At 39.4% G+C, this 14678-nt stretch overlaps 1 protein-coding gene across 1 annotated transcript in view; it reads right to left on the bottom strand.

Moving 5' to 3' along the window:
* tcerg1l (transcription elongation regulator 1 like) overlaps positions 1-7446 on the bottom strand; it is a 42529-nt gene extending 35083 nt beyond the window's left edge. Inside the window, exons 1-3 of the mRNA XM_073827933.1 lie at positions 6995-7446; positions 5841-6171; positions 1870-2016 (exon numbers count right to left, since the gene is read on the bottom strand). Of these exons, the coding sequence (XP_073684034.1) occupies positions 1870-2016; positions 5841-6104 (411 nt within the window). The 5' untranslated portion in view covers positions 6105-6171; positions 6995-7446. The remainder of the gene's footprint in view (positions 1-1869; positions 2017-5840; positions 6172-6994) is intronic.
* Positions 7447-14678: the final 7232 nt, after the last annotated feature.

Raw genomic sequence — 14678 nt, 5'->3', positions numbered from 1 at the left:
AGAAACAAACCCTCATTTTCCACCCGTTCCCAGGAGAACCTCGTCAGTGCCACTCCAGACCCAGAGCCCAGCCAGCCACCCCGACCCGCGGATTACGAGCCTGAGCCCATCGTAGACGGGAAGCCCGAGCCCAGAGCGACAGCAGTATGGAGCGCCGATGGGCTCAAAACTTCCGACCAGATGCGAGAGCCAGCCATTACATCTGCGATGGTGGAGTGCTTCGTGGAGCAAGAGAGGGCGGTAGAGAGCCCTGCCCACTGCACCACCACTGGGGGTGAGCATGAGCACAACTCTGGGAATTTAATAGACTTTGTCACGGAAATACCTGTCTGCCTGGATTTCCCACCCACCCTCCCTCTTCTGTCTCTGCCTGATTCTCCGCTGGTTCCGCCCAGCCTTTCAGAATCCCCGCTGTCTTCTGTCTGTCCCCTTGCTCACCCTCAGCCCACCATCTGTGCGGTGGGTTCGCCGCGGGTCTGCCAGACTCCATCGGTGTCATGGCTGGAGGATCCCTCACCATCGCCTCCAGCCTCAGAGTCCTGGACTCCGCCTCGGCCCTCTGACCCTGCGGCTCCACCCCGTCTCTCTGCTCCCTCGTCTCCACCGTCGCCCGTCGGTCCACCAGCTCCACCGGGCTCCATCGTCCCTCCGGCTCTGCCCTGGACGCCTCTGGACTCTACTCCTCCGGCTGTGCCTCGTCGCTCCGTCCCACCGGCTCTGTGGACCTCCTCCCTCCCGTGGGCACAGCCTCGGCCCTCTGTCGCTCCGGCTCCGCCATGGACCTCCGGATCTCCATCTCCGCCTTGGTCGCCAGAGCCTTGGGTTCCGCCTTGGTCCTCCGGATCCGCGGTGTCGCCCAAGATCATCGGCTTTCCGTCTCCGCCTCGGGCTCTCCCACCACCTGCTCCGCCTCCGTCGGTCGGCCCCATGGAGTCGTCAGCCCTTCCTCCACCATGGCTCCTCCCTCCATCGGCTCCACCGTGGGATTCCATCATAGCTGAGTTCTGGGTCCCACCTGGCTCCTCCTGCTCCAGCCCCCTCCTGTCACCTCCTTGGCTCCTCCCTCCGTCATCACCTCCATGGACTATTTCGTCACCACCCTGGACTCCATCTGGTGCCCTCCTCCCGGGAGTCCGTCCTCCACCAAAGCCCCCTCCTAAGACTTTGTACTGTTTTTTTTTTTTTCTGTCTGTCGGCACGAGGACGCGCCTTCTGGGAGTGTATGGGAGTGCCTTCTGTGTATTTAGTGTGTGTGTTTTCCCCATAATGCTGTCGGTCTTTAATGTTACCTCCTTGTGTTCCTGTGTCTGCCTGTTTCCCATTGGATTTATTAAATACTCTTACTTTTTATTACGTCGTTGTTAGTGTGTTCCTGCCTGAATCGTGACACAAATAAGCATATTAGAATGATTTCTGAAGGATCATGTGACACTGAAGACTGGGGTAAGGATGCTGAAAATGTAGCTTTGATCCCAGAAATATATTACATTTTAAAATATATTTAAATAGAAAACAGTTATTTTAAATTGTAAAAATATTTTACCGTTTTGCTGTACTTTGAATCAATTAAATGCAAGCATGGTGAGCAGAAGAGACTTTTTTTTTTTTTTTAAACATAAAAAATATTCGTTCAAAAACTTTTTACTGGTAGTATATATCATATTTAAACATTGAACAGGATGAATCTCTTTGCATCAGTAATGAAAGAAAATTATAAGATAACATCACAATGCTAAACATCTTAATGTTGCTACAAATAGGCTAACAATTATGGTTTTTTGTCAATTTTGAGATGAAATTCTTAACAGGTTCTGTGAGATTCACTCCTTAAAACCAAATATAATCAAATACCATGCATGCTTCTTTTACCTTGTAGTCAGGCACACGTTTTTCCACCCAGCCCTTGCCATAGTGTGGAGGCAGGACCGTCCGGTATACATGAGGAAACACTGGAAGTAGATCCACACTTGCAGAAGGCTGGAAACCCAACACATGAGGCCTAGACGGGATCTCCCACTGGGGACAAAAAAAAAAAAAAACAGAAGAGAAGAACAAATTACCACTGATAACTGTTCAGATCCATCTCAACATGAAGAAGTGAAGAACTAAATTAGGCCTCGGTGGAATCAAAAGCTGTCAAGAAAACATTTTGGTTACAGAGAGTTTATGGGGAAGTAATAGAAGTCTTTTTGGCATAACACCTGCTGTTCTTCACCAACTGCAACAGAATAAATTATAAGTTTGCAACAGCAAACATGAAATGTTTTCCCTTATAACATTTATAGCAGCAGACGTTTCTGGAACAGAAATCCTCTTGTTAGTGGTTCTCTACTGTGGGATGATTGGGAAATTGACTTCTTTTGTTGGAATCAACGATTCCATGAAACACCTTTAACATCCATGGAAGCTTTCCAGTCCAAAAATGGTTTGTTATATTGGAAAAATGTACTTAAAGGTTCTAAAAGAAATTAAAATAATTATTTTAAGAACTGTTCACTGAAAGTTCAAAAATGGTTTTTCTGTGGCAAAAAAAAAACAAAACAAAAAAAACTTTGAGAACTTTATTCTTAAGAGTGCAAGAGTTTTGGTGTTTAGGTTCGCTGAATCACCAGTTCGTAAATGGTTTTCTAAATAACAAAAAGTTATTTTTGTTGGAAAACAAACCATTTTGACTTCATCAGCCATCTTTTATAAAACTGCGATGACCTGAAGGCCATCTATTCAAGATTATCTTCATTGCTGGATGTTGTTTTGGCCGTCCTTCAAACAGTATAAGCACACAACAATCATTTCAAGTCAATATGAAATCAAAACTGGCCATTTTAATGCCCATTCCTGATGCAAACCACCATTCATACAGTACTTAAAAGACTTCAATCTCTCAAAAACACATCATACTACAAGGATAAATGGGTTGTGGACATCTTTACATGTGGACTTTGAAGCTAAGCAAGTTCTCTGCAGATTATACTCTATTTCTTCTAACATCGTGTTCTATCACGCTTGGCTCTGCGTCAATGCCTCTCTGCAGCAGCAGTCAATCAAAGGCTTCTGAAGGCTGTCTGCAACTCAAAGTCTCTGTTTAAATAATATACTCTTTTCTCCCACTGTCTCTGTCTCTCTCTCTCTCTGGTTCCAGTGCAGTGCTACTGAGTTCATGCTTGCCACCTCCTCTGAACGGCACTTTAATGATGTGAAAGCACAAAGTTCTCTATGCCGGGGATGTGGAGCAGTGGTGATCATGCCTCTGCCCGGCACACAGATTAAATGTCACGCTGAGTTTGAGTCGTGAGGGGATAGCAACTGCGGATGTGAGGGTCATCTCGAGCGCAGTGCCTCTAGTGGTGAAGCAGTGGAGCTGAAGGGAGGTGATGCACAGAATTTAGATTTTCTGCTTTAACAGTTTAAGCTTTGGCATCAGTTCAAATGATGTTCATAAAATGTTATCAGCATCAGATATTGTACTGCACATTTTAAGTTCTCCCCTGGTCATATTATTAGGCATATTCTAGCAGCTGCTAGTGCTTCGAATAAAATTGTTTCAAGATTTAATCAAGTCGAAACGCTCAGATGAAGAGTACTTTTTCTTATTGAGCAGTGATTTAAAACTGGTCATGTAAACTAAACTTAGTTTTGTGATTTACAGTATATTTACATTTACTGCACAAATAGCAGCTGCATATCCTTTAAATACACAAATTGCTATAGGATTACTGTCTAATACCACAAAAAGCTAATGTTTTTGACCAAAATGATTAGTGCAAAAAGAAAAAAGTAAATATACGCTACCAGTCAAAAGTTTGTGAACAGTGAGATTTTTAATGTTTTTTTTTTAAAGAAGTCATTTCTGCTCACCAAGCCTGCATTTATTTGATCTAAAGTACTGTAAAAACAGTAATATTTTGAAACATTTTTACTATTTTAAATAACTGTTTTCTATTTTAATATATTTTCAAATGTAATTTATTCCTGTGATTTCAAAGCTGAATTTTTAGCATCATTACTGTATAGTCACATGATCTTTCAGAAATAATTCTAATATTCTGATTTGCTGCTCTGAAACATTTATTTTTTATCTGCATTAAGCTGAAATAGAAATATTTTGTAACATTACAAATGTCTTTCTCATCACTTTTGATCAATTAAAAGCATCCTTGCTTATACTCATTCCAAGCTTTTGAATGGTATAGTGTATAATGTTAGTATGCTCAACTGTTTTAAATATTGATGATAATATATATATATATATATATATATATATATATATATATATATATATATATATATATATATATATTAGCATATTAGCATATTAGCATATTAGAATGATTTCTGAAGGATCATGCGACACTGAAAACTGGAGTAATGATGCTGAAAATGTAGCTTTGATCACAGGAATAAATTACATTTTAAATATATATTATATAAAGCAGTTATTTTAAATAGTAAAAATATTTCACAATATTACTGCCTTTGCTGTGTTTTGGATCAAATAAATGCAGGCTTGGTGAGCAGAAGAGAATTCTTAAAAAAAAAATCTTTTGACATTTGATTCAAAAAGTTAAGAACATTTCTAAGAAATCAGCAAGAAATCAGTGAACCTCAATTATTCCTATTCTTTCCGGCAACAACAAAGTACTTCAATTTGACAAATTCATAATTACGACTTCAGAAGTGAGAAATAAGACATTTCAGACAGCATGTGAAGACAGCGTTGCCAAAATACGATTTTATTCGGATTTTAGTCTATGTTTGTTTCCTTTGAGATCTTCCAAATGCTCTCCTACAAGTTTACGAACCATACACATGTAAAATGTATAGTCTTTTCTTTGAAAACTGACCAGAAATATGTATGACTCATCTTTTTCCACAGGGCTGTGTATATTTTCTTTCTTTTTTACCCAAATAAACTGCTTTCTAGAATGAAAATGTTTCTCTCTCTAACATCTCAACAGCGAGAAGCAAATCATTACTCACAGGTGTGATGCAAACTAAAGGCTTCTGGCTGTTTAAAAAAAAAAAAAAACTTGAGCTTGAGCTTTGAGCATTTAGATTCCTGCTTCAATGCAAAATCATGTCATCACAACACAGGAAAGAAAATGGCACTGTTTAATGCATCAAGGTGATATCTTAATGTCTTTAAGCCATGCAGTATTTGCTCTATTGCAAATTCAATACCAACTGCTAAAATTATTCACTCATATAAATAATCAACAGGATATTGAGTGTTAAGCTGAACAGTAATGTATCTAAACAATTTGCAGCTAAAACATTAATTAAAGTCATAAACTATATTATAGACACAATCTTATCCTTAGGGACAATTATAAAGCTTTTTAATGCCATTATGTAACTCTGAACTGTCCTAAAGCCTAACCCTCCAGCTACAGAGTACAAGTCAAAAACTTTTACAACAAAACTTTACAGCAGTCATAGTGAAAAGAAGCCACTAGGAGTTCTGATGCATGTGATTTATTATAGCCTACATACATTTTCATATTGCCATGCACACCATATCAAATATCAATATAAATTCTGATAGATTAATAATAGAAGGCATGGGTCTTTAAAAAGTAACAATGGTCTCCAAAACATGAGGGACTGAATATCTATTGCTATCTGCATTATCATATTCATTATTGTTGCTATTATATATTTATCAATTCAATATACCCAGTATGCAAAACAAAAAAAAGGAGAAGAGAAAGAAACTATTATGAACCAAAACTTAGTATTTATATATTTCAGTACTACTGGATCTTAAATTCATTCATTTATTAAATGTAAGACATAGCTCAGTAGAGAAACTCGGCTTTTATTCACATGTGAAGCCTTGTTACCTGAACGCTGGGCAGACTGAACTGACTGATGGTCGCGGGTTCCGCGGCGGCAGCGCGCATCACAGGCACAAACGGATCGCAGGACATCTGCCATCCCGACACCGTCTGAATCACCGGAGGAGGGCGAGAGGAGATGAGCACCGGAGGAGCAGAACCCACCCTACACAGTCCGGAGGTGTTCGGGACCATCCAGAGCCACGGAGGAGCTTCGGCGCTCACATGCCACAGCTGAGGCTGAGCTTTAACGCGCTGGACTGGGATCATTCCTGCTGCATCCTATAGCTCGAAAGAAGGATTGATGGAGACAGAGGAAGCTGTCCGTGCAGTGTTACTGGAAAAAACAGATAGATAACGCACATTTACAGCGTATTCACACCCCAGCGTCTCCTGTTTACAAAAAAAGATGGGTGTATCATACTGGACCACTGTCCATAAGTCAGCTGCGTATATAATTTAGCCCAATTATGCATGAATGAATTATTTAAATGCATGGCCAAAACTCAATCAACCCCGTAAGAGTCTGTGTAAGCGATTGTGTTCATTGGACACAGAGAATCCTGCTGTAAACATTCAAAACTCATTATGTTCAGGTACTGAATCAGAATATGAATAAAAGTATGCCCACTGAAACATAATAAACAGCCTCCCCTCCCAAATTCTGCAGCACATGCCTGCGCATGAACTAAAACAGGTGGATGCAACGCATTATCAAAAAAGCTTTTCTGTGCAACTTAGCCTAAACGGAAAAGTTACTCTGGCTCGTTCACCAAAACAAAATTGTGCCTAATTGAAACAAACATACAAAAAAAATAATAATAATAATGTTTTATACCTAACAGACCTAAAGTCTCTGAAAGTTTTTTGCATGTTTTAGCACACTACAAAAGCACAAAATGTTAATGCATTAATGATTTTGAGACTTAAACATTATCACAAAACTTGTTACATTCGCTTATTTTATCCACAGATATGCTAATCCTAAACATAACCTACTGTCATGAAAATTAGAACGTGATAAAAGCCCACTTAAATATAATAAATAAGCTCCCCTCCCAAAATTCTGCACCACATGCAAGGACCTAAACCCACCAAGAGCTTTTCTGAACGGAAAAGTTGTTCTTGCGTTTTTTAAGATGCATTGGATGCAAACTTACCTACAAAATAAGGTGTTTCAAAAATCCCTTTAGTTCAACATAATTTGAGTCTGTTCGTGTTAATGCAAAATATAAACAGATAAATTAAAAATAAGAATAAGAGTATCCGGTAAGAAATGTTTCCAAAGTGTCCAAAGCGCAGAGAATACAAGGCTTCGCGTGTGCGTTTACGCTCCGTGGGTCGCGTTCTCCATGTGCACGATCACAGCGGCGGGTTGTTCATCTCGCTCACAAGCGCTCTGTGGGAATCTCGTGGAAATCTGTTCACTGTCAAGCCGATGATTCTCCAGCCTCCCGCAGTGGTGCCTCGTAAAGCATCTAAAAATCATCCCTCATTATGTTGTAATCCTCTGCTTCTCATTCATGCTTGTAGAACTTGTGTAGCCTATGGTATGTAGACAATCCTCGTAGATGAACAGATACGACTGTGTTTCTGCTCTGCTGAAAGTCCTCCTGGCAGTCCAGACCGGGTGCATTTGCTTTCTGAGCGGATCTGATGGCGCTGTGCGCAGCACAACACAGTGCGTCAGGACGCGCAAAGACGCACAACTCGCAGTCTGATGATCTGGGATGATTAGAATATTGTGAGTATTTTTTTTAATCTGTTAACACTGACACGATTACCTTGTTTAAAACATGCATGTGAGTTTATTTAATCCTCATGTCCCCTAGTGGGTTTGTAAGCTTAATTAAAATCAGTAAAATTTCTGAAAAAAAAAAGAAGAAGAAGAAGTGAATGGCATATTGAAGCTTTAACCTTTAAATAATTAATTCAAATGATTTTCATAGAACATGTTAATATAATAAAACATTATAGCCTACAATTATTAAAATACTTAAAAGTATTTGACTTGATTACAAAACAAACTTGCTCAAATATAAACTTCTGACATCACGGTTATTTATTTTAATCTACTGTCACTTCTGTTCATAAAAGGTCTGAACACAAGCAGCTTTGTCATCATTACACAGTTGTACCAGAGGAAATATCTTAGCCTACATGGGGAGCCTTCGAATATTGCCTTGGTCAATGGGGGGCCTCGGAGTCAAAGAGCTTTTCTTTTCTTTTTCCTTATCAATCAATCCTCTATGGCGACTTTGAAGCACAAGTCATCATATTTTTCTTATACCGGCAGGGGGGTGTTTGAACAGCCATATAGACGGAAATTGAGGTTATCTAAAGTGTTTTCTCTCTCTTTTGCCCACAATTGGGCGTCTCCCGGTGAGTGGATCAACCCTGACTTCTGTGAAAGTCACAAAATGCTATGCGCAAACAGAAATGATACCTGTAAGTGGATCTGGTGTGAAATGGTGTAGTGGCTCAGGGCTGGTGACTGGAAGGTTTCAAGGTCGAATCCCACTAGGTATAAACGCTGCACAGAACCCTAGGTTTCTCCAGATGCATTATCCTTGTAAGCAAGATAATTAAAAATAAATAATTTAATGTCCACTTTTTACCTTTTGATGATACTTCAGGAGGTTTCTTCTTTTCTAAAGAGGTTTCAGAGAAGGTTTTATCTGTGAAAAAGGTTTCAAACAGATCCCAATAAAATTGACACTGCTGTTAAAAAATTCCGGTGTCAGTAAAACTTTTAAAATGTCTTGTTAAAAAAAGTTGCATTTATTTGCTTAAAAATTCCGTAAAAACAGTAATATTGTGAAATATTATTACAATTTAAAACAACTGTTTTCTATTTGAATATATTTTTAAATATAATTTATTTCTGTGATGCAAAGCTGTATTTCAAGCATCACTACCCCAGTCGTCAGTGTCACATGATCCTTCAGAAATCAATTTAATATGCTGATTTGCTGTTCAAGAAAGATTACTATTGATGATCAAAAATACAACTCATTTTTAACACTATAATTGTCTTTATTGTCACTTTTGATCCATTTAATCAATTCAGACTCCAAATTTTTTAACAGTAGTGTATATAATAGTAGACAAAGACTGATAGTTTCATATGCATTTCAAGCACAACATTTGTGTCTTCTGCCAAAAGTCCGGTTCTTCATGGTGCTTTTGTGAATTATTTATCATTTATGGTGAGGATAAGCAGTCCAAATCAATTCTAACTAGGGCAGGTTCTTGGAGTGAGTGAGAACTTAACAATTTGATTTGAAATTGAGGGAACCCTCAGGCCAAGACTTCTTAATTTTCTCCAACAAAAGATCTTGATTTTCATAGCTGTGTGGTCTCATACCTCAAGCTTTCCTGCAGTTCTGTTTCATGTCCTTTTAAAAAATGGATCTGCGATCGTAATTAGGAACTGTTGCCCCTTTCATTCGTCCTCCAAGATTGGTTGGAGAGAAAGGCTGGATACCCGCGGCTGTCCGTGGCACAGAATATGGCCCTGCCAGTGCTGTGGTGATAGAGATTATTTGACTGGGGCTGTTCGGTTGTGATATTCCAGTTTTGGGGTCTGCCGTAGGAGTTGTTTGGATCATCCACCGCTATTTCTCCGAAGGGGAAATCTGGATGCAGAAATGAAATTTTCCAACCATTTCTGATTGGTTAAAACCTTACCCTCAATCACACAGTGTGTCTAATGCCTGAGGCCGGTCTTACTTTAGATTCTGTAAGCGTGAGGAAAGCATGTCAGAATATTTTGAGCACTACAATAATATTCAAAAAGCAGGTGCCACAATTGTCACCTTGGTTACCTGCGCAACAGCAAAGGCTGATAACAAAATTATACACGCATGGACATTCATTTATATTTTAATAGTATTAAAAAAGAGACACGATCCTTTGTAAATGGTGTCTTACCCAGAGGAACTGGCTTGGCGAGGACCCGCAAGACTATTGGAACATATTGCCTTGACATTGAAAGGCTTTGGTCTATTTGTTTCAGAGAAAACATGAATGTTAATGCCCTCACAGCTGGACGCATGATTATGCTAAGACAGGACACATGGTGAGGTTAATTACAGGGTCAATCTGGTGTATTTATGGACTGGCCTGGACGCAATTACATACTCTTGTACAATTTAAGATTCTTTAATGCGCAGAGGAACTTATTCATGAGAATGCTTGTGTTCAGTGCACATATTAACAAAATGACACAAAAACTCTGATACTGATTGCATAAATACGTGTCAAATTAAAAGCTGAAATATCTGATTTCTGCGCCATCCGTGCCAGCAATCGGAATTGGAAAAAAGACTGTTTTCAAACAGGTTTCCCAATACTTTCCCATATGCCATTGGTCAGACATCAACAACAACAAAAAGTCTAGTCTGAACTTTTGTGGTTTTGTTAAACAAGATATTCAATGAGAAAAAAATGGAGAATGTGACTTAAAGGGGACATATCATAAAAAAATCTGACTTTTTCTGTGTTTAAGTGCTATAAACGTGTCGCCGAGATGCATCTACCAACCAAGAAAATGTGAAAAAGCACATCCCAAAATTACTGCCCTTTAATCTGCATATTTTCACCCACTGCACATCAGTTTTTGCTGTACATTACGATCAGAGGTCGCGTTAACCAAAAATTATCCGTCATTGACGGAATTTGTGTTGCATTGACGGAAAAATCTGAAGGCCGTCCGTCACTTTGACAGATTACACAGAGGGTGATCTAGTGTAATTATTAGCTGTAATTCCCACCCCTGTCCAGTTGGTGGCGAGTGCGCTCCAGTGTGGCAACAGAGCACTTGCTCCAGAACTAAAAAGAAACTGTTACTAATCTTTTGCCTTTTGCTATGCGTTTGATTACGCACAGGCGCAGTAGTAAGAAGCTACAACGATCTATCATGCCACATTAAAGAGCGCCAAAACCGTATTTGTTGCTTGAATTTCCTAATGAAATTGAATTTGAAATTTGAGACTTTGTTTCATTGCGATTTATTGGATGGGAGGCGCACTATGTACTTGTTAGTCATCAACTGAAAACAGCATAGACCAAAAGATCGACTGGGATTTACTGATCAATATTGCTCATTAAAATGATAATATATTAAAATCTATGTCACTGCGGGGTGTGGTGTTGAACATAAAAAGTTAAGCAGTCTCATCTGTTCTCTTCAACATATTAAAAATTAAAACGTGAACGCGAAAATAAATGCAATTAAATGTGTTAGAATTAAAATATGAAAATTAAAATGACGGGTGATAAGGAATTATGACGGAATTTTTACGAGCCTGTCCGTCAAATTGACGGGCAATGTAACAGTCTAACGCAACCTCTGATTACGATGTACATTATTTACTGTACATTACGCTGCTGCCACACAAATCTAATATAAACATGCAATTTCTTCCCAGTTCTATACCTTCACAGACATAACCAACAGTTTTTGTAACTTATGTGTGTAAATGTGTGTGTATTTGACAGTTTAAGCGCAATAAGACATGAAAGAGGACTTGAGTTGAAAGACAACCCTTTCCAACAACCCCTTCCAACATGGAGGATAACTGAGGGACTCCAAACGCTCACCGATGCTCCAAAAGGAAAACCAATGCATTAAGAGCCAGGGGGTGAAAACTTTTGAACAGAATGGAGATGTGTACATTTTCAATATTTTGCCTAAATATATATATTTTTTCATTTAGTACTGTCCTTCAGAGGAAATTCAGACAAAATAAGTTACATTAACCCTTATCTTCAAATTCAAAAAGTTTTCACCCCCCAGCTCTTAATGCATGGATATTCCTTTTAGAGCAGTGGTTCTCAATCCTGGTCCTGGGGGACCCCTGCTCTGCACATTTTGCATGTATCCCTTATTTAACACACCTGATTGAGATTATCACCACATTAAGAGAGAGATCCATGAACTGAACTAACGAGCTGATGATCTCAATCGGGTGTGTTATATAAGAGAGACATGCAAAATGTGCAGAGCAGGGGTCCCCCAGGACCAGGATTGAGAACCACTGTTCTAGAGCATCGGTGAACATTTGAACCTTCTATAATATTTGCATATGAGTCCCTCAGTTGTGAAAAGATGAATCTCAAAATCATACAGTCATTGTTGGAAAGGGTTCAAATACACAAAAATGCTGGAAAGCCAAAGAATGTGTGGGACCTGAAAGATGTAATCTTTTAAATGGGGTCATTTTTATACTTCAACTATATGTAAACATATTTAATGTGAAATATCTTATTCATACTGAATAAACAATGACATGCATTTTGTATGATCCCACGTCTTATTTTGGTAAAATAATTAATATTTTGCAAATTCTGAAAGGGCGGTGTAAACGTTTGACCTCAACTGTAATAAATGATCTATGGGGTATTTTGAGATGAAACTTGACAGGCACATTCTGGGTACACCTGCGACTTATATTACTTATTGTAAAAAGGGGCATAATAGGTCACCTTTAAGTGGGTATTAACAGTATGGAGAGAAAGAGAAGGGGTTAAAAGCAAAAAAGCTTCATCAGCTGAAAGGAAAATCTTTTCAAGTTATTACATTTAATTGTTTACAATAAGACCAAGAAAGTGCATTATGGGTCAACATTTGAGGCTGTATCGGAAAGGCATTTGAGTCATTGGAAAAGTGCATGTCTGCTAGAAAATAACAGAGGGTTAATGGAAGGAAGGATGGAAGGATGTATAGATGGATGAATGGATGTTTTGAAAAAAAAAAAGCATAACAACACAAGTGTCAATGTCAACAGAACATTAGCTGGGGTTATAACAATTATTCAAAATATTTAAAGGGGAAGTTCACCCAAAATGAAAATTCTGTCAATAATTACTCACCCCCATGTCATTGCAAACTCGTAAGACCTTTGACTTCGGAACTCAAATTAAGATATTTTTGATGAAACCTAAGGGCCGGGACACACCAACCCGACGCCAACCAACTAGCGCAGACGAAAGCCGACCGTCTTGTCGCCTCTAGTCGGCTGCGTCTGCGGGCGTCTGGGCGATTAAACTGAGCTCGAACACACCGAACTGACGAAAGCCGACTGCAAACTAGAAGGTGCTTTCTGCGCATGTGTAAGGAGATATACCGTGGCGTACCTGCAGATGGCAGTAGTCTGTATTTTCATTCCAAGAAGAGAACCCAGAAGAACCGCTGCATGGTTTGCATAGCGTTTTCCATTATGACGTACAGCGCTGGCCTGTCTTGGATCAAATTGATCAGCTCGCCTTTAATAGCTTCGTTCCACACAGCCATAGTTGGTTTCGAATTGCGAAATGATGACAGCGAGCCGATTCCCTCTTGACTATTTTCTTTGCTTGTTACGTCACTTCACGTTCAAGTCCTCCACGCGCTCTGATTCAGTGTCTGAACAGCCAATCAGAGGTCTCTCTTTCCCAGACGGCCCCGACAAGCCCGACGCCGATTCAACATGTCGAACCGGGCAAACTTTGGCCGACGCGAGCCCGACGAAAGCCGACGTGAGCCAACGTGCGGAACACACCGAACCGACGCGTTTCACCGACGCCCACCAACTGCCCGACGAGGCCAGACGGCCGATCGTCGGCTTGGTGTGTCCCGGCCTTAAGATAGTTCTTTGACCCTCCACAGACAGAAACACAACTGAAATGTTCCCAGGTCCAGATACATAGCAAGTACATCAGTAAAATAGTCCATAATGAGAAGAATTGTTAAATAAAGTCACAGTTGAACCCCTGATGTCACATGGACTATTTTACCAATGTCCTTGCTAAGTTTTTGGACCTGGGTACATTTTAGTTGTGCTGCTGTCTATGGAGTGTCAGGGAGCTCTCAGATTTCTTAAAAATATCTTAATGTGTGTTCCTCAGATGAATGAAGGTCTTGCGGGTTTGGAACAAAATGAGGGTGAGTAATTAAGGTCAAAATGTTCATTTTTGGGTGAACTGTACCTATACTATACTATTAACACTCCTAGTTTATGTTCATAAAAATAAATAAATAAATAAATAAATAAAAACCAAGCAGATAGACAAGTGGAATTTGTATAATGGCTATAATGGCAGTCATTTGCTGTTTATAGTGCCTGATGGAGTCATAGCCTGAGGATACTCTTCCTGAACCTGGTCATTTACATGTGCGCTCTGATTATCTACAACCTCTGTTATAGGCCTTACTTGGAAACCAGGTTTTCCCTCTGCTCTGCTTGTTTGTTGTCATGCCAGACTCTGGAACAGTAATGTTCCCATCACTAGTGCTGTATTACAAAAGTGCTTGTTCATACCAGAGCTACCGCAGGCACTGGAAAATTGATGTACCGCTTCTCCTCTTCAGGAAAGTGTTGATTGTGCAGGAAGGATCCTCTGACTTCTAGGAGAAAAAACAGTGATGTGGAAGGATTTGTGTCATGGCATAGTAGTTAGAAGAGTAGTTTACTCAAAATGGGAAGAAAATGCTGTCACTCTTACATTCTTCCACAACTGTATGACTTACTTCTTCTTCAAAAGTAGCAAATCCACAGCTTCAATAGGTTTAAGTTGCTTTGGAAATTAAAAAATTGATTATTTTGCTCAGCAAAGATGTGGCATTTATAATGTATGTTTCAAAAGATTTGTTTTAAATAAATGATGTTCTTTTAAACTTTCTATTCATCAAGGAATCCTGTTTCAAAACTGATAATAATTAATAATTAGAAATATTTCTCAGCCATCAAATCAGCATATTAGAATGATTTCTGAAGAATCATGCGACATTAAAGACTGGAGTAATGATGCTGAAAATTCAGCTTTACTTGACAGAAATAAATTTCATTTTAAAATGTATTC

Source organism: Garra rufa, chromosome 22, assembly GCF_049309525.1.
Source record: "Garra rufa chromosome 22, GarRuf1.0, whole genome shotgun sequence".
Lineage (NCBI taxonomy): Eukaryota > Metazoa > Chordata > Actinopteri > Cypriniformes > Cyprinidae > Garra > Garra rufa.
Note: the sequence above shows the minus strand (reverse complement) of the source record. Positions and strands in the feature narration are given on the sequence as shown.